Source organism: Platalea leucorodia, assembly GCF_965183815.1.
Source record: "Platalea leucorodia genome assembly, chromosome: 16".
NCBI classification, from domain to species: Eukaryota; Metazoa; Chordata; class Aves; order Pelecaniformes; family Threskiornithidae; genus Platalea; species Platalea leucorodia.
Window position 1 is genome coordinate 4,723,329 of NC_138838.1, and position 25,104 is coordinate 4,748,432.

Below are 25,104 nucleotides of genomic sequence, written 5' to 3' on the forward strand. Positions count from 1 at the left end.
AGTCGGGCCAGCTCTGTGCAGACGGGATCCCAGGTCCCTTTTGGGATCAACCCAGGAGCAACCTCTCTTGATAACAAAAACAGGGAGCTGGTTTGCTTTTGAACCCTCACCAATACTTTTTCTTCTCTTTTTTCCCTTCGTTTCAGGAGAAGAGGACAAGAAATGAATGACACGAAGGAAACGCTCCTAACTAAAGGATCCCTAACTTGTAACTCGGACTGAAGTCTTGCATGCGTGACCATCGCTAGAAGCCAGCAGGACATGCATGTGTCCGACTATCAGACAAATGCGGGTGAATCGTCGAAAAGAAAAATACTGATTTTGTTTTGTTTCGTAGCTTTCTTTTTCCTGTACATAAGAGTGCAATTACTGGACAGCTGGCGTAGGGTTTGGGGACGGAGCTGTGTGGACCTGGGCTGTTGTAACGTGGTTCCTTGGTGATTTGTTCCTGCAAAATTTGAGACCCTCTTTCCAATTTTCACCGTGATGGGTTGAGCTCAGGCAAGGCGTCCTTCACAGGAGATCAAGGGGGGGGAGTCGGGATTTTAGGCAATACGCTGAGTGCGGACGGGAGGCTGCGTCCCCCAGCGGGGCGGGATGTGCAAGGGCAGCTCGCGGGGCCGGGAAGGGCTTGGTGGTGGGTGAGGGCAGGGGAGGGAGGCGAGGGCGCTGCGGGTCGTGGTTGCCAACCCTCGATGATGTCTGTGGTGGTGGTGGGCGCATCGCTGCAACTGCTGCGCTCTGCTCCGGTGGCCACAGCGCCTGCGTGCTGCTGCAGCAGCTGAAAATAGCTTCAAGGTGTGACCACTGGTGGTGTGGATCTCACGGACGCGTGTTAATATGTCGAGGCCAGGCGCGTGTGGTGGAAGGTGAAGTTCTCTCTATTTATCACACTGTCCTGTTTGATCTCTGTGTTGTGGAAAGCCCTGCACCTTCTCAGGCTCACCTGACACCAAAGCGCGACGTAGTCTTGTCTGTTCTTCTCCGTCCAACGTCTTATTAGATCCCACTTGCACTATTTAAGCCGTAGCCATCTTCCTCGTAGGGGCAACCATTTAAAGCAAAGCATGGGGATGACCAACTTCTTTGCATTCCTCATGTCTACTGCTCGCTCCTGGTCATGCTTTCTGTACTCGGTTGATTTTTAACTATTTCCCTAGCAGGAGTAGAGCTTAAGTCCTTAAGAGCATGTCCACGAGTTCGTGTCCTCTGCCTTGGAGGACATCGCTGTCTTGCACAGGACATCCTTGACACCGGTGATCTGCCTTCGAGACGGGAATGAATGTATGCTTGTACATAACGTAGTCCTTCTCTGTGAGCGGTGTTTGTCGTGGCATCCCTTTTTATAAGGCACCAACTTTATTTTATCCTCTTGGGATTTTTCTGCAGCAGGAGTGGCGCAGGCTGCAGCGAGAGTTTGCGGATCCAGTAAATTGATCTTTCTCCATTGAGCTGCGTCAGCTGAGGAGCTGATAGGGGGTGATTTCTTCTCCAGCTCTCCAAATCCTCCCTCCTGTTTTCCTCAGCGTTCCCCTATGATCCGTCCTGATGATATTTAGTTAGCCAGACCCTCTCTCTTTCCTTTCTCTTAAATTCCAGCAACAGCACTAGAACCAGGGTTTTAGATAGCATTTTGCTCCTTTGCTGTTGGGGTTTTTTTGTACTTTTTTGCCTCTTAAAAGCTTCCAGTGCTTTTCTGTTTCTCTTTCACCTGGGCTGAGAGCTACTCTTCCTCTGTACGGTAGGTGCCAAATATCATCTATCCTTTCTTTTCTCCATCACCAGCATTGAAGATGAGCAGAGCCCCCAGACCAATGGGAATGTACAGAATTGTTATACTACTGAGCTGATTTAATTGTACAGAAAACCTTGCATGAAATGTTGTTACTGTATTTAATATATAATGTATTCAAGGAATTTTAATATGGAGCTCTTTAAAAAGATCTTTATAGATACTCTGTGGTTAGAAAGTTGTTGCTGATTTTTTTTTTTTAATGTTATACTTTTTGTCTTGAAGAAGTTTTATTTTTCAAATGTGTTATGTCTAATTGATTTAATTGGTGATCCCATGGGGCAACCAATTCCTCCTTTAAAGATTTTCACCGTGGATGAGACTCACCCTGGCGCAGAGGGCCAGGGCATGACCCAGGTACTGCTTAAGCCTTCAAAATAAGGCTTCAGTAAGACTAACGCTGTAGACGTGTGATTTGCCCTTCCCCAAAGGGGTGGATTTCACCTTATTTTAGTACAGATCATCTCCAGCTCTCTGTGCCGGGAAAGAACCAGTGGGAATTTAACCCAGTACCAGCTCGGTGACTTCAGAGGAAATTGCTTCTGTGTTTCCCTGAGGCTGAAAACCAGTTTGGGGGAGGCTGGACCAGATTCAGAGCATCCCAGCCCCGTTCATAGGGTCCAGCGGGGCTTTCAGCTGCCCGATGGCATCTCCCTGGGACATGGTGGCCTCGGTCCGTCGTGCCTGCGGGAATCTGCTTCGTCCATCCACTCTGTATTGCACCACCTGAGTTAAACTGGTTTCCCTGGGCTTAAGGTCTGGTGTAGGATTTTACCCAAGTATGTATGTGTGTGGAAGAGTTTCTTGTGCAAAGGTCTCACTAATGAGTACTGAATAATGGATGGGAGTCTCTAATGGACCTAAAAGGAAAAAAAAAATAAGAGCTCTGTTTCAGAGCAGAGATGAAATCATGAAATTTTAACTCTCTATTAAATTCCTGCTGGTAAATTTTGCTTAGTCTCACCTGACAGCAGAGAGCTGGGGGTGGTTGTACCAGGCATCCTTCTGAACCCACTAACAGAAAGGCTATGTGAAGAGATGCTGAGTTTGTGATTTTATTGTTGACAGAAGTGCCAAGTTTCTGTTATTTTGTTGTTGATGGAGATGCTGTGCTGCTGCAAGCCTGGGCAATGTCGGTCTGTTTGTGCAGTCGTTGTGTTGCAATTGGGAGTTGCCAAAACCCAAGCCGTCGTGGGCAAGAAACCAGAGCTGTGTCCCAGCCAAAGGCTTGTTCTTTCCAGCAGCAGCCAACTGCATTTGCCTTTATATTGTAAGCCTCTGGATCTACCTAGAAAATAGTGGAGGAAACCTGCACTAAGGCTACCTGGAGCAGGCATCCCCCTTGCTAGGAGGGACCATTTTGACACATCCCCATTTCCCCTTCTGAACGGTTGACCATGTCTCTCCTTTTTCCCTCCATCCTTTAATTACGTAGAATACAGGTTTCACTCCATGCTTTTTGATTACGGAGGCTTATAGTTCAAATATGTTAATGAAGTAGAAAAATATCCACAGATCTAATTATTTTTCCTTTATGCTTTGGTGAAGAGTCAGGATAAATCACGGAGTAGTTATTTATTGCGTGTATGCCACCAGCAGCATGCTGGGTGCTTTTGCAGGCTGGAGCGCGTTCTTGTGCAAACTTGGAGATCCCAGAGCCGAGACCATCGCTTTGGGATCGGGTCTTGTGTCTTACTGAGGCATCCGACTGTGTGCAATACAAGGGAGATGGGCCCTCGGCGGCTGTTTTGCCCAAGAGCTTGTTAAAAAAGGCAGCTTAGGGGGAAAGCCTCTGGGATCCTTGCTTTTTTGACAAGAGAGTTTAGGAATTATTTCCTTTTTAGTTTTATTTTGATGGTGCTGCCTGGCATATTCAAAGTTTTAAAATAAAACTTAGGTCTTTCCAGCAAGACCTTTAGCATCGGTGGGCTGCTGTGCCAGATCCTCCCCCGCGCAGGGAAGCAGCGATGCGAGATGCACGGCGGAGAACGTGCCGGAATGGCAGCACGGGGTTGTCCACGAGCACTTTATACTCCTTTCTCAGGGGCCAGGCACCGTGCTGGGTTACAGCCAAGGCGGGAGGCGAGGGTCCCGCGTCCCTGGAGCGAGCACCCAGCAGGTCAGCTTTGGGCAGCGGCTGTGACAAGTCTTCTGTGCCCTTTTGGGCTGTCATGTTCTCGTGGCCAGTTGCTGGATGAGCTCTTCCCCCTGTGGTGCGTGATCCCATTGGGAGGCACGTTGGAAAAGCAAAAAGAGAGATGCTCTTCAAAGCAAAGTCATACTGCATCCTAGGTTTTATTACTGTCATGCGGCCACCGTATGGCTCCGGGTCTGGATGAGGTTTTTGACTTGCGTGTTTGAGATTTTGGCACTGTGAAGATGTCGTGTGTGTGTTGCTGATGCTGTGCTCAGCCGAGGCTGGATGGTACCACCAGGCGCTGGAGAAGTCAGGAGTAGGAGGGACAGGCTTTACTATAGGGGCTGGGGGACTTCATTCCTGTAACAGCAACAAATCTGGGATTGAAGTGGAGTCACGGTGTGCGTGGCAGAAGTAGCCAGAGGAGCGCTAAGACAACGTGGCAGCAATTTTTGGTCCCTCTTTTGTACGTCAGGTCGATGGTGCTGCTTCCCAGGCAGGGTCCTGCTCCACAACACTCAGCAAATAACTGTTGTGCAGGGGCTCAGGCTAACGCTGTCCCAGTTGGTTGGAGACGTTCATGAGGTTCAGTGACCTTGGGATCATGTCATTCCTGAAACTCAGACACACAGGAGTCCCCAATACCAACTCCTAAGACTTACTGTGATTTTTGGTCCATCCCTGGCATAGCCATCACCGTGTATACAAAATGCCAGAGATTCAGTCGTCCCTGTTCAGTCCCACCTGGGCTTTTTTTCCCCCCCATCTCTGCCGTGGCACTTTCTGGCAGGGCTCGTCCCCAGCGGGGAGATGGCCCAGGGGTCAGGTTTTTGGGACGCAGGAGAAGGCCTTCACCCCATGCAGAACTTGCACGGCACAGTTTGGGTTAGGGTTTGCAGGGCTGCGGTGGGGAAGGGGACACACGGGGTGAATTGCGCTCCCTGGACCTGTCCTCTTGGTGCCATTCAGCTTTTGGTGTGAGTGGGGCATTAACCGAGCCTAAATCTGCGTGCACCTGGAGCGATGGGGACATGGGTACCCCCAGCTGGTGTCCAAACTGGGGATGCTGCTGGGTTGATCCGGGTGCTTGGGACCAAGAGGAGGGCAACCGCTGAGCTGCCGGCAGGTGCCCTCAGTGGCTTCAATCTGGGAATATGCTGATTTTTTTTAATATGAGATGCCCAAACAGCCAAATCTAGAAATCTCTGAGTTTGTGCTTCGTAGCGGAAGGTAAATCATTATATCTTGGGGGGGTGGGAGGGTGTTATCTGAAGGGTAGAATTGAAAGAAACAAGGTTTCCTATTTTGTTATATGAGAGATATTTTTCCACAAATTACCGCTTCCTAAATCATGTCCTTTGTCTGACTGTAAATAGCCAGGTGTGTCGTGAAGACGTGAGAAGGCTCCTCATGGTCACATCCATACGATCCACTCTGTTCACACAATATTGGGCTGATTTGTTTTATACTTATGAAATGACAGAAATAAAAGCAATTTTGCTGGATGACTCTTGGGGTTTTTTGTTGGGCTTTTTTGTTGTTTTATTAATTTTTTTTTTTTTTTTGCTTTTCTTACCCTATTTGTGGCCGATTTGGGGGACATTTGGGAGCCCATGGAGCTGTACGGGAGTGCCTGAGGGCATTCTTCAGCCGTAAAAGGAGTTGTGCTCACCAGATCAGGATTTCTTGTGGGTTTTCAGAGCAGCCAAACTAGAAATGGAGCTGAGCTTGTCTCTGGCATGGGACGACAAAGGCGAAATGAAAGGAGTGGCATGATATGACTGTTGGGAATTTTTTAAAGTACCAGCTAATTTGCTCTCTGGGCACAAGAATACAAATAACAGTGCTAATTTTGACTGTATCCAGAATAGTCCTCACCTTATCTCCCCCAGCTGAGAGAGGAGGCTTAAATAAGCCCTGCAATGACCTCCACAAGAAATAATTATTAAATAAAGAATAATTAAGTAACTTGGCCTCCTCTGGGGGTGTGTTTCCATCTCCACATCGCCCAGAGCTCTGCCCACGGTCATATTTTGAGCAGAAAATCCTGCTGCAGCTGTGGGTCGTGTTATGGAGCAAATTGAGTTTATGGTAAGACCTGGCCATGGTGCGTTTTTGCTGGGATATGGCCCCACGTGCCCCTTCCCAATGCTACGAGCAGGAGAAAGGTGCTGCACAGGGTAACCCAAAACCTTTGTAATCCAAAGGGGGTTGCAAACAGGGACGTGGGACACCCAGGCAAATGCTGATTTTTGGAAGGGGCCATTGCTTGGCCTCTTCTTTCCAAAGGCAGGCCTGGTCTGCAGCGTCGGTGCATGAGGGGCACCACCGCTGTGGCTGGAGGTGGCCCTCAAGCTGGTCCCCCATACCAGCCACTCCTGAGGATGTCTCAGCACATAGCGGTGAAGGTAAAATTCCCTCAACTTCCCTACCTGATGTTGCATCGGTCCCTGGACCGCTGGGGACCATCACTGCTGGGGCTATGCAGGTCTTTCAGAGGCATGATTCAGAAAACAGGTGTTACCCCCCAAAAAAATCCAAGGTCCCTGTACCCCATGGCAAGTGTTCAGCTGCCCCACGGGATGTGCATGCCACGCTCCCTGCGGCTGCGATCGGCACAGGGCCGCCGATGCCCTTTGGTACCCCCAGCATCTCGGGTTCACGTGTTTGCTTTGGCGTTGGCTAAACCACTGCCAAGGTATTTCCAGGGAGATGTGTTGCCGCAGCAAGCGGGGATGGAAATGCCGCTTCTGTGGGGTGAGTACCACCAAAACCATCTGTTTGTGCCGGGACGTTGCAGCACGGGAAGGGCACGGAGCAGAGCCAGCCCTGCTGGGAAGGAGCGAAGAGAGGTCGAGGACAAGTTAAAATTGGAAAGAAAACTGAACATGCCGTTTCGTAGGGCCTTGCTTGCTCTCATCTGCCAATTTTTTTCCACACCCTCCCCCCCTTCCTATGGCCAGCGGGGCGGTCTGAGCATCTCCTCCGGCTGATGGGGGCAAGGGGGTCTGTGGTGGCCAACATTTCTAGGAAGAACCACCAACTTGCAGGGGCTCTTCCTGGTGACCTCAGCCACCACAGGTCCCCTTTTCACCCACCGTCATATTTTAAATCTACTTGCCACTGTGTTATTCCTCCCCATCCTCGGATTTGCAGCGTGCTGCACATTTTTGTGCTGAAATTCAGAGCTCCGTGCTGGAAGCTGCCAAGCATGAGTCTGGATTGTGTAATGAGCTTCATCTATTATTTTTTTTTTTCCCCCCAAGAAGTTTTTGGAAAAGCAATGCCTGAGAGCCTGGAAAGGCCTGGTAGCTTTAATGCCTACCACGGCTTTGCTTTCCTGGGTGCAGGTGGGCTCGAGACCTGTGCAGAGACTTTCAGACCCCCCCCCCTTTATGCCCCAGCAGCTCCTCCATCCTCTGGGTCCGTGTCCCAGCTCAAAGCAAGGATGCGCTCACATTTCCAAATGTCTCCCTTAAAAATACCATTTTTTGCATTTTTTCTCTCAACAGCCGTAAGCAGAGGCTGAGTTTGTTTAACAGGCAGGGGGGAAAGAGTTGCTTTTGCAGCCAGGGACTGAGTCCTGGGCTAAACCCGTGGCAGCACTGCCAGGGATGCCCTCGGTGGGTCACCAGCCCTCGATGCCCTCGGCGTCTGACCCAGCTGGAGCTGAAGGAGATGCTGGATGAGGCCAAGCCCAGTGCTGGGGCCCAGGCAATGCTGGCTGACCCAGGAGAGCATTTGGGCAATCTGGTCCTGGGGCTTTTCAACGCCGGGCACTAACCCAGGGGCTTTAGTGCCTCATTTGCTGTTGGTATTTCCATTTTCACCTCCCGTGGGCAGTGGAGCTAGATGGGCTCGTTTTTCTTCTCTCTACCTGGTTTTGCCCTCTGTATCCTCGCGTTGTCCTGCTCTCACCCTGCTTGCTCCCACGTTTGCATGCTGCTGGGGTCAAGCTCAGCTCAGCGCTTTCTGTGCCCTGCGCAAACCCAGCCTTGGTGCCTAGGACCTGCTGCAGCTGAGCTCAAGTTGCCGCCGCTCCTCCAGCAGCATCCATGGTCTTTGCAACTCGTCAGCCCAGGCAGAGCACCCCCGGGGCCTCCCGCCTGCTCTGCTTGAAAGCAGCCGAGATATGCAAAAGTTGTTCAGAGGAAATGACTGTGAGTGTATCGACAGCGTTGTAGTTTGTGTCTGCAGGAACCCAAGATAAAAACATCCCCTAGGTTACAGCTGCTGCGCAAGCATCTGTGCAGCGGGTTGTGGGCACCCGTCTGGGCTGCACCTTACACGGTATACTTATAAAACCCCCTTTCAACTAATTCTTTTTTTTATTTTTATTTTTCATTTAAGCTTTACAATAATATATTTATTATCACAGCAGATTATTGCAAACAGAAAGCAAGCCCTGACCTCGCATCAGGACAGCCCAGCACCTGAGCTGCAGCAGAAAGCATCACAGCCCCATGAACTCAGCACCTCTCGGCGGGCGACCGCCCTGTCTGGGCAGGTAATTTAACAATTTAACAGCCCAAGCAGAGCCCTTCCCCGCAATAACCACCTGGCAGAGGCGGGGAGGTGTGTTAGCAGCTCATGCGGGTTATCACCGGGAGAAGCATCCCTGCAAACAGGGGTGTGTGGGATGTGGGCACGCCAGCCAGCTGGCACCGCTCGCACACCCACGTCGCTGTTGTGGAACCAGGTAGCTTAGCAATGCCATCCCAAACCTATTAACTTCCTTGTTATAAAGTAATTTAAAGAGTGGCAAACCCAGGGAGGGTGCAGGAGCAGGAGAGGTGTGAGCGACTGTGGCGTGCGAGCCCACAAGGGTTTAGGCTATGATTTTTTTCAAACATTTAGATGTCATGGCCAAGAGGGTGCCCGTGCTGGGTGCTGATAGCAGCCCAGGAGAAGACCCAGGCCCCACGAGTGCTCTCGTGCCAGGGTCCCCTGCTCCCCGCATCGCCCCAGCTGCATCCACAGGGTCCGGCCCTGCTCACCAGCTGCAACGTGGCTCCAAGAGAAACTAAAATGGGAGATGCATATTATCTCCCAATGGAAAATATTTTAGCTAAATCCATGCTATAACCATTTTATTGACTCCAAGTACCAGAGAGAAGGTTAGAAGTGACTCTTTTACAAGTCATTTTGCTGTTAAATTTAGCTGTCCTATTTTCATTATCCCCATGGCTTTGGCAAGGGTGAGCAGCCTTCCCTAAAAGGCCTCGTTTCATACAGTAAGTTATTTGCTTCTCTCCTGACAGATATCTAAGCTTATAAGGTTTGTCTGCGCTGCTCAATAGCAGTATCAGCCTTCAATCTCATATGATTAGCATCAGCATTTTGTATTTGCTTTTGGCTCCCTGTCTGCCAGCTTCCCATGTTGCTGAGGACTGGGGCGTTGGGATGGTGTCACGTCACTTGTAACGTGAGATCGTCTGATTTTGATGCCCAAGGTTCCTGGTACGCCCGCAAGATTTGGATAAATGGTTCATCTGCTTTTTCCCCCATGCTCCCTATTGCCCAGCAAAGGTAATCGATTTGTTCCACTCGTTTCATGGTTGTCAGGTCTGTAAAATATTGAGTCGATAGGTCAACGTGACGCCAAGCGATGGGCAATTGAAGATGAAAGGTGATGATGTTAGAAATGTTCCGGAAAGGAAAGATTTATCCCAGCAGGTTAAACTTTTCCATATTTCTAAAAACATTTCCCCATGCAGAGAGGGACCTTGTCGCAGCCTCAGTGGCCACAGGCAGCCAGCACCTCCTTTGAGGTTATGGGATGGATGAACTGGGGCTCATGGGATGGAGCCTGTCCTCGTGGGGAGCGCTGAAGCTGTTGGACTCTGGGCTTTTTGGGGGAAACAGAGGATGTTTCCCCCAGAAACAATCTTCCCCAGCTCCACTGCTCCCCAGCAAAGAGCTCACCGCTGTGGGGCTGTGCCCTTGGGGCTGTCTGGTGGGATGCAGTGTGGGTACAGGGTCCCCCGTCCACCGCCTCTGCGCTTTCCCCAGCAATGAGCCAACCCCCCCCACCAAAGCTTCCCACTGCAACGATGTCAGGTCCCAAATTTCAGTCTGGCATGTACAAATCCAGCCCCTTCTCAGTGATATTCACTTAAAGCGGTGCCTGCACCACCCTGCCGAGCATCCCTCGCTGTGACCCAGGCTCGCTCATGGCTGTGCCTTTCAGGAAATGCTGGAAATGCTGAAAATGCTTCGAAATGCACCCAGCCCAGCCCTGTGCGAGTGCTGGGAACCGGCCAAGCCCCCGCTGGGCAGCCTCACTGCGGGAGGAGGCCAAGCCGGGCGCCCGGCTGCCCTGCAGGTCACCTCCAAATTGCTGGGCTGGGGTTTCTGTGCCCCCACCCTCCCCTTTCCCAACCCCTTTCCTGGGGCAGCCTTTGGGGGACAGAGCAGGACATGGGTTAGGGACAAGGATGGGACACCCACAGCCTGAGGTGGCTGCTGGGACAGGAAAGATGATACCCCAACCCCAGTTCCTCAAATCCTCTCCCAGGACCTCCACCATCTCCTCCATCCCGACATTGCCTGCTCGCCCTGAGCCCTGCCCGCAGCCCCTCCGTCCCCAGGGAGGGCCCCTGCCCGGACGAGGGTGCATCCCCCGCGGGCGGGCAGCTCTGTCCCAGTGGCACACGGGCTCGGAAGCAGGGTGGCCCTGCACCCTCCCGCACCCCGTCCCACCCCCGGACCATGTAGGGCACCGGCTGCTCCCAGCCCAGAGCTTATAGGAAGAGGAAAACCCGTCCCTGTGCAGAGGAGGAAACCCGACAGCCCAGATGTACACAGAGCAACGCCGATAGCGTTTTTATTATTTTTTTCTTTTTTTTCCTCCTCTCTGCAAACAGAGGAGTTGCACGAGCGGCGGCAGGCACGGCCCGACCCACGTCACGGCGAGCAGCGGGGCTGACGGAAGGCTGCGGCACAGCCCTGGCGCAGCCATGGGGCAGAAGTGCATGGAGAAGGTGTCCTCCTTCCTCTTCGAATATGACACCCCCAGGATGGTGCTGGTGAGGAACAAGAAGGTGGGACTGACCTTCCGGCTGATCCAGCTCATCGTCCTGGCGTACATCATCGGGTAAGGCTCCCTGGCGCCTGCTTTCCCCCGAATTAATGCTTTGCCACTGGGTTAAAAAGCAACGGAGATGAAGGGGCTCATATATCTGATGATATTCTGATGCGGTGGGAGTTTATTGCTGATGGCATCGCATCCCCCCAGCCATGGCCACTCCCATGCTGCCCAGTGTCCCTCCACGGGTCTTCCAGACGGCCGCCTGGTGCCCACGTCCTCCCCAGAAGCGGCTGTGGGTGCGGGCTGGAGGCTCAGCCCTGCCCAGCCCTGCTCCGCGCACCAGGGCCCCGTCTCCTCGCTGAGCCACATCCAAATCCCACTTGAGATGCTGGACGGTGGCCTGAGAATCTGTTGTTATTTTTATTTTCATTTATACTAAGAGGCAGCTGGGGCCAGCACGATGATTTGTGCGACCCAAGCGGCTCGAGGCAGGACCATAAATCTCCCCATCCACCACCCTGCTGGGGAGGCAGAGCCAGCCCAGCGGCTGGGGCCAGGACGGAGCCTCGCTCCAAATCCCTGGTTTGCTTTGCTTGTAGGAGGCAGCCCTGCGAGCAGCCGCCGTGCAAGAGCAACTGCTTTAAAAAGGCAGCGAGTGGAGCAGGCGGGCTCAGAGCCCTGCGAGGATGTGTGTCCTCAGGTGCCCTGGGGCTGCTGCTCCTGCCACAGCAATTCGGTCCCTGTCCCCTTGGTGTGGGACGAAGTGCTGTGCTATGGGATGCAAGGGGCGATAAAAATCTTTGCTGTGCCCCCATGGTTGCTGTGGGCTCAGCCCTCGAGAGAGAGACCAGCACCCCTTCCATTGGAAAGGGCCCCACGGCATGAGGTTTGCAGGGCAAGGGGTTATCCAGCCATGAATTGGAAAAAATGGGTATTTGGGGGTGCAGGGTGCCTAGTGCAGCCCCAAAGGAGAGGCAGTAGCTCCCAGGGCTCAGTGCAAGCAAGCAGCTGAGGGGAGCAGTGGTTTTTAGCACAGATCCCCTGGAAAGGGGGAAAAGCTTCCCAGTGGGTCATCGTGGGACCCCCGCATCGCTCCCACCCTCCTCACCAGTGCTTTGCCTCACAAGGGTAATCCTCATCCCAGACTGCTGCCAAGCCAAGGTCTCAAGGATGCTCCGCTGCAAAGGGTTTTGCACCAGCCCAGACTGGTGTTACTGGGAGCAGTGCTGGCTCTCCTAAAGGCTGAGCCCATGAAACCCCCAGGCTCCAGCAAACCCAGCCGGGGGCAGCCGCTCCTGCGGATGGGGAACTGGCAGAGGTGGTTGCCCAGAGCGGGACTTCCTAAGGAAACGTGGCTTAAGCAACCCAGCTCAAACGGGACAGGCAGCCAGGAGGGAGCAAAAAGAGAAGCAGCTTGCAGGGGACAGCCAGGGGCAGAGGGGAGGAGGTTGGCATGAAGTTGCTGTAATTCCCACATTTTTGCTGTCTTGGTGGGGTCAGGCTCCGTTAGCAAGAGGCTGCCTGTGAGTGCAGCTGCCCATAGCCCCTGTGGCCATTGGCATCCCCTCGCTGCCTGCAGCACTGCCTCCAGTTCCCTGCCTGCACTAAGCCACGATGCTTGAGATTTTCTCTTCTTTGAAAGCAAGTTTCACAGGCAGATATTTATTTATTTACAATTACCCCAGGTTTGGTCCCCTTGGCAGCAGGCGTGGGATGCTCATGGGGATGCATGCCGATGCATGGCTGTGCTGGAGGGATGTGTGTCAGTGCAGAGGAGGGACGTGGGGCTGACCCCACCGAGAGACCCGGTGTTACCCTTGGGAAGCAGCTCTTCTTTCTGCTGATAGGCTGAGATAAGGCGATATCGCTGCTGGCCAGGCGATGCCATGCGCTCCCCGGCTGGACTTCGCTTTCTGGCTTTTGTTTCCTGAAAACCTCGCACGCGAGGAGGCTGCGGGCTGATCTGCAGGATGGGGCTGGCGAGGGAAGAGGCGCTGGTGGCTCTGCCACATGGGGGAGTGACACCAGGGGACTTTTACCACCTGGGCAGGGCTCGATGCAGCATTTACAGCATGATGGGGACATGACACCTTGTTTGCTGTGACCATGGCTCAGCGGCAGGGTGAGGGCCTCATCCTGCCCTGCCATGGGGAGGCTGTGTCGTGGCAGGGTGCCCAGCCCTGTCTGCCCGCAGTCACCTCTGCCAGGGAGGGATGAGGTGGCAGCCACAGAGGCTGTGCTGGAGGCAGATTTAGGGAAACGCTCCACCACGGTGCTTCCCAGCTCACAGCCTCCTGCAGCCCTGAGGGCATCAGGGAAGATGCCCAGTGTAACCAGTGTAACCCAGTATGGCCCTCTGCCTGGAGGAGGAGGTTGGAGCTGGGGGTCCCAGCTGGGTGGCAGCAGTGCTGAATTTCTGATCTCATCCCCAGGTACTGGGGCCGATGCCGTCCCTGAGGTCCCCTCGCCCCCTGTACTGGGATGCCAATAAGGCTGCAAGCCAAAAAGCATTGTCCCCAAGAGGTGCTCATAAAGTCTGGCACCCGTAGGGCAGACCTCCAGGCAGCACCCAGGGTTCCCCCATTTTCCCCCATGCCCACGAGTCAGGTGCCCGAGGACGGGCTGACACGCCGGGCTGGCGTCGCAGGCTGTCCCACAGGCAGCGCGCTGCCGCTGTCATGGCCAGCGGGACCAGCGCTGCGGCAGCGGGGACAAAAACCAGATCGCTCCTTTTTTAGTGCTGGGAATGCTCCGCGCCGCCAGGAGCGTTACCCGAAATGGTTGCTCGCCCGTGTTTATAGTCTCCCTGAGTCAGAGTTAATCCAGTGGCAGCTTTTTTATGCCATAGGTTAAATAGTGTCAGGAGCCAGACCTAATGGCTGCATGATGGGCTGGGAAACGTAGGGAGAGCCCCATGCCAGCCACAGCAGTGTCCCCAGCCCTGCACCCAGGGCCACAGCTCCACAATTCCCTGTGCTGGATGGGGAACGGTGGCCCTGGATGGGAGCCATATCCAGACTTACCCCTGCCTTGGCCCTGGAGGTAATGATTTTTGGAGAGTGCCTATGAAGTGGCTCAGGAGGGTCCGGGTGGGTCACCAAGCCCAGCCCACCAACCACCATAAACTCACCGTAGGCTTTAATCCCAAATGGTCTATGGCCACCCTGCTCCACCTGCCTTCACATACCCTCAACCACAAAATGTGTCCCAGTCCCCAAAATAAATCATCCCACCGTGGAAGTCAGGTCCCGCAGCTACCACATGCCTCAGGAAAAGGGTGGCAGAGCTCAGCAACATGTCCCTCATCCAGCTGGAGGAAATTTGGCAAATAATCCCCAGGTGAGACTTGGTAGAAAAAGCCCCAGTCCACAGTGATGTGCTGGGACTTGGGGCTCCTGCCGATGAGCACCGGTGGCCATGCTCATCCTACCACCTTTCCCCATCCAGGTGGGTCTTCCTCTACGAGAAGGGCTACCAGTCTCAGGACAGCATCGTCAGCTCGGTCTCGGTGAAGCTGAAAGGCCTGATGCTGACCAATGAGAGCGTCATGGGCCCTCACATCTGGGATGTGGTGGATTATGTTTTCCCACCCCAGGTAAGGAGGCAGGGTGGGTCTTGCTTTTGTCTCGACCGCTGCTTTTACCCATGTGCTGGGGTACAGACGGGCTCCTCGGTGTAGGCTTTCCATGGGGCTAACCATGACATGGTGTCCCTGTGGTGAAAAGCAGGTTGCTCCTGCCACAAACCTCTGCCCACATATCACCCCTGGGGAGCATTCAGTGCTTGGGACCCACCATGGTTAATGGGGCAAGTTTGAGGCTGCCTCCAAAAGGATCAAGCCTCCTCTGGTGCCTCCAGTCGAGCAGCAAGGGGGGTCCTCCACTGTCCCTGGGGCTGGTGGCACTGCAGCTCCCCAGGGCCACCACCAGCTTCCCGAGCCGTGGCGGAGTTAGGAAGAAAGGTGCCGTCTGCCTGGACATGGCCCGGTGGTTGGGGTGCCCTACCCCTTGCCCCAGGGAGAGGCTCCATCAGAAAATGCCATGCCAGCTGTGAGCTCGTTGGCTGTGTCTCCGCAGGGGGACAGCTCGTTTGTGGTGATGACCAACTTCATTGTCACCCCTGGACAGAAACAAGGAACCTGCCCGGAGGTAAATGTGCTGGCTTCCTTCAGCGGTCTCAGCTTCTGTAATTTAGGGGGGTTGTGCGGTGGCACTGGGGAAGGAGTTTTCCTGACATTGAGAGGTTTGGTGAAAGCCTGAGTCTGGCCCCATATTATCGTCCCTGACTTGCAAGTGCTATGTGAAGGCTTTTATTCTGCTGAAAACCAGCCAGCAGCCATTAAGTTGTCTTCCCTTTGAGATGATCAAGCAGAGGCTTGAATAAAAGCATCTGCCTGGAGTTTAGAAAAGAAATTCCTCCTTTTTCCTGCTTAATCTGGACATCCTTGGTTGGGAAGCGGTGTACAGACAAGGCTCCGGCTGCAGCCAAGCAGCATTTCCCCTAGGGAAAATGCTGTGTGGTGAGGCAGGAGGGAGAGAGGGACCGAAACCGCGGCATGTGATGCTGAGAGGTGGCTGCCTGCTTTTTCCAAACAGCTGCCGGACGCCGGGCTCTGCTCGCGGGACAGCGACTGCAGCAAAGGGAAATACAGCCGCCAGGGACAAGGTACGGCACGGGGCCCCGAGGCGCCGGCACGGCCATTTCTGGTGAGACACGCTGAGCACAGCGTGCTCCGGTGAAGCCGCAGGGCTGGGGTGTCTGGCAGGGCAACCTGCTTTGGACCACCAGCTGACGGGGTTTGGGAAAAGCCTCTGACATCCCAGGTGAGTGTCCCACCTGGGCTGGTCCTGCTTTCCTCTTCCAAAAGAGATCTGAGCTGTAAAAACCTCTCCCAACAAAAGGTGTTAATCAATACTAAAACATTTCCCCCAAGCTGCTATCTTTCTAACAGCTAGGCATTTTCTGAGGTGTATTTTAGCAAGAAAAATGCTCAGTTACTCCCCTGTACAATAGTGCAAGGGAAACCACTGCCCTGAGCTGAGAGGCCACAATTAATTACCCTTTTTATAAAGGGGCACCAAAGCCCTGAGCATTTTGTGCCTTGGATGTCTGTGGCAGGGCTGAAGCTCCAACTAGATCCCATCCATCCCAGCGTGAGGCTGGGATTTCCCAGTATACAGGGGTGTGAGCAGCCATCTCAATTCCCCACAGGGCTCATGACGGGCAAGTGTGTGCATTTCAACAGCTCTGTGAAGACCTGCGAGATCTTTGGCTGGTGCCCCGTTGAAGTTGATGACCATGTTCCCAAGTAAGCAACGATGTCATTGCCGCCCTTTCCACCCCGGTCCCACCCCAGCTGCACCAGCAACACTCGGTGCAGGGCAGAGCGAGCTGGGGCTCTGCAGGTTGCTGCCAGGACAGCCTGGGTCGATGCAGACTCTGTGGCTGGTGGGGGCTGCCTGGTGTCCTCAAGGGGGTTGTGCCTCTCCTGGCACGGTTTGCTCCCCGCCTCGCTGGTGGCTCCCCCCATCTCTGCTGGGTGCTTTGTGCACGGACCAGCAGCCCTCATCTGTCCCGTTTGCCTTCAGAATAAAGTTGTGCTCTGCCCATGAGATGTTCTCCACCTCCAGCCTCCATGGGCCACTGTGAAGCACCTTCTGGTGGATGCAAAGTCCTGTTCCTCCTTGACTCTCCTCCTCGCAGGGGGGCTGCAGGGACAGCCATGGGTCTCCCAAAGAGCCCAGAGAAGCACCCAGGGCCCTTGAGCTCTCTTTCAATGTGCTTTTGGGGTTTCTTAACTGAAATCCCAGCACCTAACTCCATCTCTGTCCCCTAACAAGCACTTCCCTCCTTCCTTGGGATTTTTCCGAACCTTGTTGGTATTTTTCGCTTAGAAAGGGCAGAGATGAGATGACCAGTTTTTCTGGGTCCTGCTTGTCCCAGTTTGGATGAATCTCTACCAAATGGGGCTTTCTCCAGCGGCCGGAGAGTTGAGTGATGGACACGTGCCTATGCTTGTGTTTTTCAGCCCTGCCCTGTTGTCAGAAGCAGAGAAGTTCACCTTGTTCATCAAGAACAGCATCACCTTCCCCAGGTTCAAGGTTTCCAGGTAAGAGGAGGTTTCAGGGAACAGCTTCTGCTCGGTTCACCCAGCCGTGTCCCTAAGGGGAAACCATGGGTGTAGCTGGATGCTTGATATGGAGGATGCTGTCCCTCACCAGCAAGTCCAGGTCTACTCTAACTGTTGCACTAATCACCAATCACTAATCAGCTGATAGGAACTGAGACATTTCCCTCCCAAATCTGTCCCACCTCAGCTGATAGCTGCAGTTACAGGAAAGAAGGTTTCTGGAATTAATGTCCCCTGCGTTACTCTCATATGATGCATATGAAACTACAGTTTCTCTGATTCTTCATTTTTCTTCTCCCTTTTCCTCCTCAAAGATAACAGTAAAATACTAACTGCCTCAGTGGGGTGCGAGCAGCCAGGACGAGCTTGCTGCCCAGAAATGAGCACAGGCCCCTCTTACCGTTCATGTTTCCCAGCCGCTTCTGCAGCGGGTTGTAGGGTCGGCCCCTTCCAGGCAGCGCTGGAAACGGTGCCGCTGGCCAAAGGTGCACATGTAAGAGGATTTGTGATGACACTGATTATATATCTGATTTGGAACAAATTAACAGAAGCTATTTGTGCTGAAGCCGGCGGATTCTTCTCTCTAAGCCGATCATGTCCCTGCGCTGCAGCCAAGGTTAAATGCTCTGGCAGCCGGCACGCTCGGCAAAGTCTCGAGCCAGCCTTGAGCTGCATCCCAGGAGGTGGCCGGGAGAGGGGATCCCCCACCAGCAGCAAGGAGAGGCAGCAACCTGAGCGAGGGCGGGCAGGAGGGGGGCTGCGATGAGGGACAGCGGGTCCTGGGAGGTGAGGGCGGCCGGGCTGGCTGCCATTGCAGGGGCTGGAGCCGGCTGGGGTCATGGGGAAACTGCCTGCCTTTGATCGCTGCTGCTAATTAACTGCTGAGCATAAACGATGGGACAGGGTTGAGCAAGGCACAAGGGCTACAAACCCATCTGGGTCAGGGAAGCTTCACAGAAAGGCTATTTTTAGGCAAAGGAGCAGAGTGGGGTGGAAAGCAAGACACTGTCCTTCCCTTTTCACCCTTTCTGGAGCAGACGGCAAAATCCAGCTAAATGTAAAAGCTGTGGGATACGCTATCCATGAGCTGTCCTAGATGAAAACTGTTGGTGCATGGAGCATTGCCTGGCAGAACCCATGGACGAGCTGACATGCCAATGGGAGAGGCAGCTGGGAGGGATGGTGGAGGCCACAGGAGGGTTTGCAAAGCTGAGCAACGAGAGGGGATTGCTAGAAGAGGTGAGGACAGGCAGACGTGCGCTGAAGAAATGGGTTTGGGCAGCAGGCAAAGCAGCGAACCCAAAGCAGAGGTGTAGACCATTTGTAGGAGAGAAAACAGCAGAGAGGCTTCCTCCGCAAGAGGAGGTTCAGGGGACATGAGTCGCCGATGGGGTGGGAGCAAAGCACCCACTCTCCCCATCTGCGGGGTCTGCTGAGCACGTGGGGGAGGAGAACAAAGCCCTGAGCTTTGAAGTTACCTGGCTTTGAGCAACAGGTTGGACCAGGGACTTCCAGAGGTCCTTTCCCACCCAAATTATTGGGTTATTCAGAGTCTTTCTCACTCTTTTCCTTCACAGGCGCAACTTGGTTGAGAGCGTTACCAAACAGTACCTGAAGAAATGCACCTACCACAAAGTCACCGATTCCTTATGCCCCGTCTTTGACCTGGGATACATAGTGAAGGAATCGGGTCAGAATTTTACCTTCCTGGCTGTTAAGGTACTTCAATTTCAAATGATGTTTCGTGCTGACATGTGGAGGGAGACGCCAACAGAGCAATCGTCCCCAAGCTGTTGAGACGCGAGGGATCCGTTTCCTCAAGGACTTGTGAGGCAGTGTCAGAATTAGCTCTTAAAGATTATGAATCTCCTTGGGCATGGCCTAATATTTAAGCCTTTCTTGGAAACTCCTCTGTAAGATTGACAAGATTTGACCCGCTGGCAATAAATCCAGGGTTCAGTTTGTTTTAATTTGTGCAACAAATGACTAGAGCTGTGTGGCCAAATCCCATCCGATTGAGCTCAGAAGCCTTGGCTGCATGGTCAAATAATGCTCATTGCACAATACAAACTGCAGCCTCTCCCCAGGCTCAGAAATGCAGCTTTGTCCGACGCTTCTCAGGGCGGTATGCAAGAGTATCTGCTATTTCTGCACTGCAGAGCCTTAAGCTAACTTTGCCAGGCATTAAATAAAATCCAAGGCTTGCATATATTAAAGGTGCAAAAAGATGAGCCTCTGGGGCACAGCTAGTTACAGCCTGGACCGAGCTCAGGAGGGACTGCTTCATTTCCTAGCAGAAAACCTCTTAGAGGAGGTTTTCTTCTGATTTTCATGGGTTCATTTCACTTTCCTCTATGACCTTGTTAAATTGCCTTTGATTTTCCCTGTGATGTTAATAGTTTGATGGCAGGGTTAAGCCACAGGGCAGGCAAATCTTATGGGTAAAATCAGGCAAGAAAAGGCTGTGCCTCTAGGACCGTGGGGGATCTGCAGTGGACACTGTTTCTCAGGACCATGCCTTTTGCACGGGATGCTGACCAGGCACAAGAGGGCATGAATCTAGCTGTGTATCCAGCATTTAGGGCAGAAGCAAGCGCCTCTGCATAAGGTGATGTATAGGGCATGAAGCCAAGGCTGCCGAGGAGGGCTGAGACAGCAGTGGGAGTCCGTGTACCCTGGAGAGCCAGGGCACCTCGTAGCATCAAGAAAGGCCACATATGAGGAGAGAAGGAGCTTCTCCATGCAGGCTAGCTCCAAGGAGGTTGTGCCGAGCGGGGCAACCTCGTGACTCCTCTCTCGGCTGCAGGGTGGAGTGGTGGGCATCACCATAGACTGGAACTGTGACCTTGACTGGCCCGTCCGGTACTGCAAACCCATTTACCAGTTCCATGGCCTTTACAATGACGACAGTAACGTTTCACCGGGCTTCAACTTCAGGTAAGGAAACCCCTGTTAACTCTCCCGGCAGGATTCAGAGGTAACATCTTTCAGGATCCCACAGCACTCAAGGGATAGTCAAAGATCAGGGACTGTTCTCCAAAATACTCACTATCTTTGCAGTGTCAGACAGCAGTGCTCTCTTTAGAATGGCATGAGAAAAATGATAACCCATGCCTTGGCCTCAAAATTACCCCGTTGCCTTTCCCTGTACATCTCCTCGCCCTTGCAGACTCTCCTGCTCAGCTGAGCTCTCGGGGAAACCCCTTGAAAGACTGGAGATGGTGCGAGGTCATCTCGCGTGTTCCCACGCTTCAAAGCGTTCAGCCACAGCGTGACATTTAGGCGTGAGCTGCTGCTCTGGCTGCAGCTCTGTGTGAAGCTGCCATTAGCGCTGCACTAACATCCACTGTCACGTAGCACTTGGGGTCACCAAGCATCAGCACAAGCAGGAGCTTTAGCTCCCATGTGCAGGCAGGGAAACTGAGGCACAGAGGAGAGAGGCGTCAACAGCCCAGCTCCTTCGGGGGGATGAAGGAGAAGGTCGGGACCAGGTCCGTGCCGGTGCATCCCCAGACCCCTGTCCTGCTCCTGCCAAGATCCCGATGCCGTTGGGTTGCAGGGGGCTATTAGACACCCTGGCAAGCCATTAATGCTCACCATCCAATTGGACAGATACGCCAAATACTACAAAGAAAATGGGACGGACAAGAGGACGCTCTACAAGGTGTTTGGGATCCGGTTTGACATTTTGGTGAATGGCAAGGTAAGGGTGGCCAGACACGGGGTTTACCCCCGGCTCTCCAGGACGGCAGTGCCATGTCCTCAGGCGGGTACCAGCTCTGTGACACAGCACCGGGGTCTCACGGGGCCAGGAAAACCAATGCGAGTGGTTTCCTTGGGTCAGCGGCTTTGTCCCAAAAAATGTCATGATGGCTGGGTGGGGGGACTGTGGAAAGTCAAAACCTTTCACTAATATTTCCAAAAGCTGAACATTTGTGTTTTTCTATTTTGTCTTTTTCATCCCACTGGGAGAGAAGGCTTTCCTCGTTGTGTTCCCACTGGGAATATTTGAAGAGTATACTTTTTTTTTAATTAAAAATATAGGAAGCAAAGTAATTTCAATTTGTGTCAGCCTAAAACCAACCTACCATATATTTCTGTTTGACCAATGAGCTTAAAATCAGCTCTTGCCCAGCTCCTGTTTCTCTGTGCTGTGGTTGTGGTTTGGGTTGCTGCAAGGCTCTTTAGCTGAGCCTGACCTATAGCTATGGCACCGGTTTTTTTGTCGTTTTTTTTTTTGGTTTTTTTTTTTGTAACATATCACCTCTTTCCTCTGATTTTATGCAGGCAGGCAAATTTGACATCATCCCAACCATGACCACAATCGGCTCTGGAATTGGTATTTTTGGAGTGGTAAGTTCAGATATTTCCAGCCTCTATATGGAGACTCTCAAATTATTCTCCTTACCTGTGACATCCATGGGGAAGTGTCCCTGAGCAGCAGTGAAATACCGCTTCCCACTCAGGCAACAGGGGATGGGCAGAAGGAGGTGCTCTCCTGCCTCGCTAGCTCAGGAAAATAGATTCCTGCTGCCTACTGGCTGACGTGAATTCTGCTAGCAGGAGCTGCTGCCCTGCCGAATGAGGGGAAGCCGGCTTTCGTGGTGGGGCCGTGTCTTGGTACCTTGATAGTTTCAAGTTAGATCCAGTACTGAGGGGGGTTTGGAGGTGATAGGCAGCATTTCATGCACAACAGAAAACCAATATTAAAGTCATTAAAGACTTTGGCACGACCCAAAGTGTGTTGTGCTCTGCATATACCTAAAGTGGAAGCACTTAACTTCTGTTTACCTAAATTGTCCCGTACTGAACCCAGCACACTTCAATTCTGTCCTAAATGGACATTCAGGGGCTGTACGCTCTTCATCAGCTGCCACGTTGTGGGTTGAAGCAGAAGGGACCCTAATTTGTAGGGCAAACTGGAGCAAGCTGGAAGTACAAGGTGGCACAGGTGAGCTGGGGGGGCAGCCCCAACCCTAACTGCACTTTGATTTAAGGCCTCTGTCCTCTGCGACCTGCTCCTGCTGCATTTTCTCCAAGGACGGGACTATTACAAGCAGAAGAAATTCAAATATGCGGAACAGGAGCCTGTAAGTAACAGCGCGTCCCTCCCCTGCAGTGGCTCCTGTGGGTGTGAGTGCGGATGCGTGCATGGGTAATGATGCTGTAACAGAAACAACATTTATACAATATATTGACGAGCAACCAGGTGCCTTCCTGAGCTTGTGGGAATCCTGAGCCCTTGGGACTGTCAGAGGTTGGGATCTGTGAATCTCCTCTCCTAAATTATAGAGATCTTCTGTGTGACTCACTATTAATAGCTTTATTCCCTCCCTTTATCCCCAGACGTTCCAGTATCTGTTAACACTTGCATTGCTTTAAGGGAAGCAGAGACAGACCAGTGCTTTAGCAAACTGGAAAATATCCCCTTTTCTGCTTTCTGAGAACATCTCTGTGGCCATGGGATGTTTCGTGGCCTTTCATAGGATGTGAAAACAGCTCCCCTCAAATTCATTTGAAATTGTGCTTATACATTGGGGGTTAGAAGTTGCTGTTCAACCACATTTTTCCCTGGCGTTAGAAAGGGGCAGATCTTGAAAAGAATCATCGTTTTGTCTCATTTAACCCCCAGTCGAAGTCACATAAGAAGGAGAAGGAGCTGGACAACACACAGTGAGAGGTGAGTGGTGTTTCCCGAGCCCTGCTGGCATACGGCTGGCAGGGGTGAGGGCTGTGGGTCTCGGGGCTATCCCAAGGGCCCCAAAAAGGCAGCAGGGCTCCAGGGAGGCACGGAGGAGATCTGAGGTGGGGGCTGTAATGTCTAAGCCGGGGTCAGCGTTTCCTAGGGCGGGCAGGCTCGCGGGGCAGCACTGGCTGCAGGATGTGGGACTGGCATCACTTCTCCGATGGCAGCATTGCTTGAAGAGGGACAGCGGGGGGGGCAAGACACCAGAAATCACTGTGCACCTCTCTCTCTTGGCAGAATCCACACTGACCGACAAACCTGCACCCTCTTCCTCCTCCTCTCCTAAGACACGGTCGCCATCCCCCATCACCAGCCCGCACCAGCCCCAAGGCCAGCAGAAGCAGTGTCCGACACCGGCTCATGGGAATGTGTCGCCCTGCAGCCAGGGCAGGGTCCGGCCGGCCGGGCACTCTGCCTCTGGTGGGACACACTGCGATGCTGCGGGTGGGTTAAACTCGTGTTGGGCATCAGGGAGCCACTAAGGCACCCTCGGGGTCTTCCACCAGCCCTGCTGCAGGGCACCGGGGTCTGCTGCCTCTGCGGGCCCTTCCGAAGGGCTCCCACTGCACCCTGCCTGGTGTGCTGGGGCCGTGCCAGGGCGTCCCGCACCCTGAAGCCCCTGGGGAGAGCATCGCTGCCTCTCCTTCCCCAGCGGCACCGTTGCACAGCTCCAAAGTGAGGAGAGGGGGAGGGAAGGAGAGCTGGCAAGAACCATGCCCAGTCCCTCAGCACGGGAGAAAAATGGTTATTTTGTAAGGATGTATTTTATTACAAAAAATAAACCTTTAGTTTTTCTACTACATCCCTTTGCAGTGCCCATGCTTGCCCTGGGGCACGGGGTACGCAGTGCTTTTTGGCACTGGGGGATTTGTGCATGCAAAGCAATCCTGTAAATCGGGCTGGAGCATGGGACATCTGCGATGGGCTCCGTGCAGGCTCCCCTGGGCTCTGCCTTCCCGTGCAGGGCCCCTGGGCCTCCAGCCATGAGCAGGGCTTGTTATCAGAGTTGTCACTTGGGTTTCCTCTTCAGACAGGCTGGCTGGCGGAGAGCACTGGCACGCTGCCGGCCACGAAGAACGGCTGCTCTGCGCCAGCTCTGCCTCCTGCTGCCCATACCGGTCAGTATTAGCCAGTCAGAATTGACCTTCTCGGCGGTAGCCTCACAAACCAGCTCTTTGCACCCAGGAACAAAACTTCCCCTCGCTGCTAGAAGATTTGCACTACTCGGCCTGTGCAGTTGGACATCATGAACTGCGCCCAAGCCCCACATTGCTACGAGCAGCCCCTGCCCTGTGCTGCTGGCTCTGCTCGGTTCTGCAGGATGCATCAGCTCAGACTTTATGCACAATCTCTCTCTGAATGTCGTTTTGCACCCCCTGGAGGAAATTTTGCCTTGGTCACTTCAAAACTGGATCCCAGCTGCGGCAGGAAAGTCAGTAAAGAAGCTATAGGGATTGTTCTGCCTACGGCTGCAATGTTGCTGGCTGCGGTGGGGAGCGTGAGCTAGCAGCCTGCACGATGGACGCACCGCGCTGGGCTCGTAGGGACACAGAGGCACGTGCCACAAACAGTTGCAGGTGATATTTGGTCATAAGCTCAACAAACATTTCAAGCCATACATTCCCCGTGGTGACATTATTTGCTCTCAGAAGGATGCCTCAGCTTTCACAGGCAGGGTGGGGTTTTTTTAAGATGATCTGTTTAGCTAACTTTTTCACCTTTTCTCATGATGCTGTCCTGTGTAAGAGAGGGGCCAGGTGCTTATATTAAAGATGCAGAGGTGAGGGAAAGCTCCCTGGTCTCTGGAGGAGCCAGTGCCACCTTAGCGGGCGCTGAGGGCATGGGGCTGGTGCCCTCATCGAGGCGAAGCACTGCACAGTCGCTGTCTGGTGCAACCGTGCAGCTCTCCAGCAAGCTGCAACCAGCAGAGGGGACTGGAAGACTATTTCACGCAGACACGCCTGGGGAAAATTCAGTTGCCAAAGATTACAGGCAGTGAAGCGAGAGTGTTCAGGTAACCTTTTGCACCCACTTAAACCAGGTCAATCTCCAGTCATAACTTAAAATAACCAGTGCAAGGCTGCAGGTAGAGCAGGGGGTTGTTTCTGCCTGCTTAATCTTTCAAGCTGCTTGTAATGCAAAGCCCTTATTGTTTCCTAGGAAGTATTAAAAGACAGAATAGGAAATTAGGAAAAATGCTAGTTGTAAATGAACCCCTGTAGTTGCTATTCAAAATCTCTGAGCTGGGATCCCTAAAAATCCCAAGACT

The 25,104-nt window shown here is 53.2% G+C and overlaps 2 protein-coding genes across 5 annotated transcripts in view; both read left to right on the forward strand.

Moving 5' to 3' along the window:
• Positions 1-5,156, forward strand: part of ATP2A3 (ATPase sarcoplasmic/endoplasmic reticulum Ca2+ transporting 3) — a 59,508-nt gene extending 54,352 nt beyond the window's left edge. For all 3 annotated transcript variants that reach the window (XM_082328465.1, XM_082328464.1, XM_082328466.1), the window contains one exon: positions 147-5,156. In XM_082328465.1, coding sequence (XP_082184591.1) covers positions 147-166 — 20 coding nt within the window. In that variant the 3' untranslated portion in view covers positions 167-5,156. The remainder of the gene's footprint in view (positions 1-146) is intronic.
• Positions 5,157-10,800: 5,644 nt separating this feature from the next.
• P2RX1 (purinergic receptor P2X 1) lies at positions 10,801-24,095 on the forward strand. Of its 2 annotated transcripts, XR_014230019.1 has the most exons (14): positions 10,801-11,025; positions 14,407-14,554; positions 15,036-15,107; positions 15,555-15,624; positions 16,171-16,267; positions 16,988-17,068; positions 18,667-18,808; positions 19,896-20,026; positions 20,702-20,792; positions 21,377-21,442; positions 22,087-22,179; positions 22,722-22,769; positions 23,073-23,279; positions 23,866-24,095. XR_014230019.1 is itself a non-coding variant. In XM_082328709.1 (13 exons), the coding sequence occupies exons 1-12, from the start codon at positions 10,889-10,891 to the stop codon at positions 22,764-22,766; spliced, it is 1,173 nt and encodes a 390-aa protein (XP_082184835.1). In that variant the 5' UTR covers positions 10,801-10,888; the 3' UTR covers positions 22,767-22,769; positions 23,073-23,566. The 2 variants fall into 2 exon arrangements, 1 of the variants encoding a protein (XP_082184835.1); XM_082328709.1 differs by lacking the exon at positions 23,866-24,095 and having other exon boundaries at positions 23,073-23,566.
• The last annotated feature ends 1,009 nt before the right edge of the window (positions 24,096-25,104 follow it).

What these genes read in the sequence shown, in the direction of transcription:
- P2RX1 (XM_082328709.1), top strand. Translation starts at nt 10,889, where the DNA reads ATGGGGCAGAAGTGCATGGAGAAGGTGTCCTCCTTCCTCTTCGAATAT. An exon ending in CCCAGGTTCAAGGTTTCCAG is followed by an intron (nt 17,069 to 18,666) that starts GTAAGAGGAGGT and finishes TTTCCTTCACAG; the next exon opens with GCGCAACTTGGTTGAGAGCG. An exon ending in TTACCTTCCTGGCTGTTAAG is followed by an intron (nt 18,809 to 19,895) that starts GTACTTCAATTT and finishes TCTCGGCTGCAG; the next exon opens with GGTGGAGTGGTGGGCATCAC.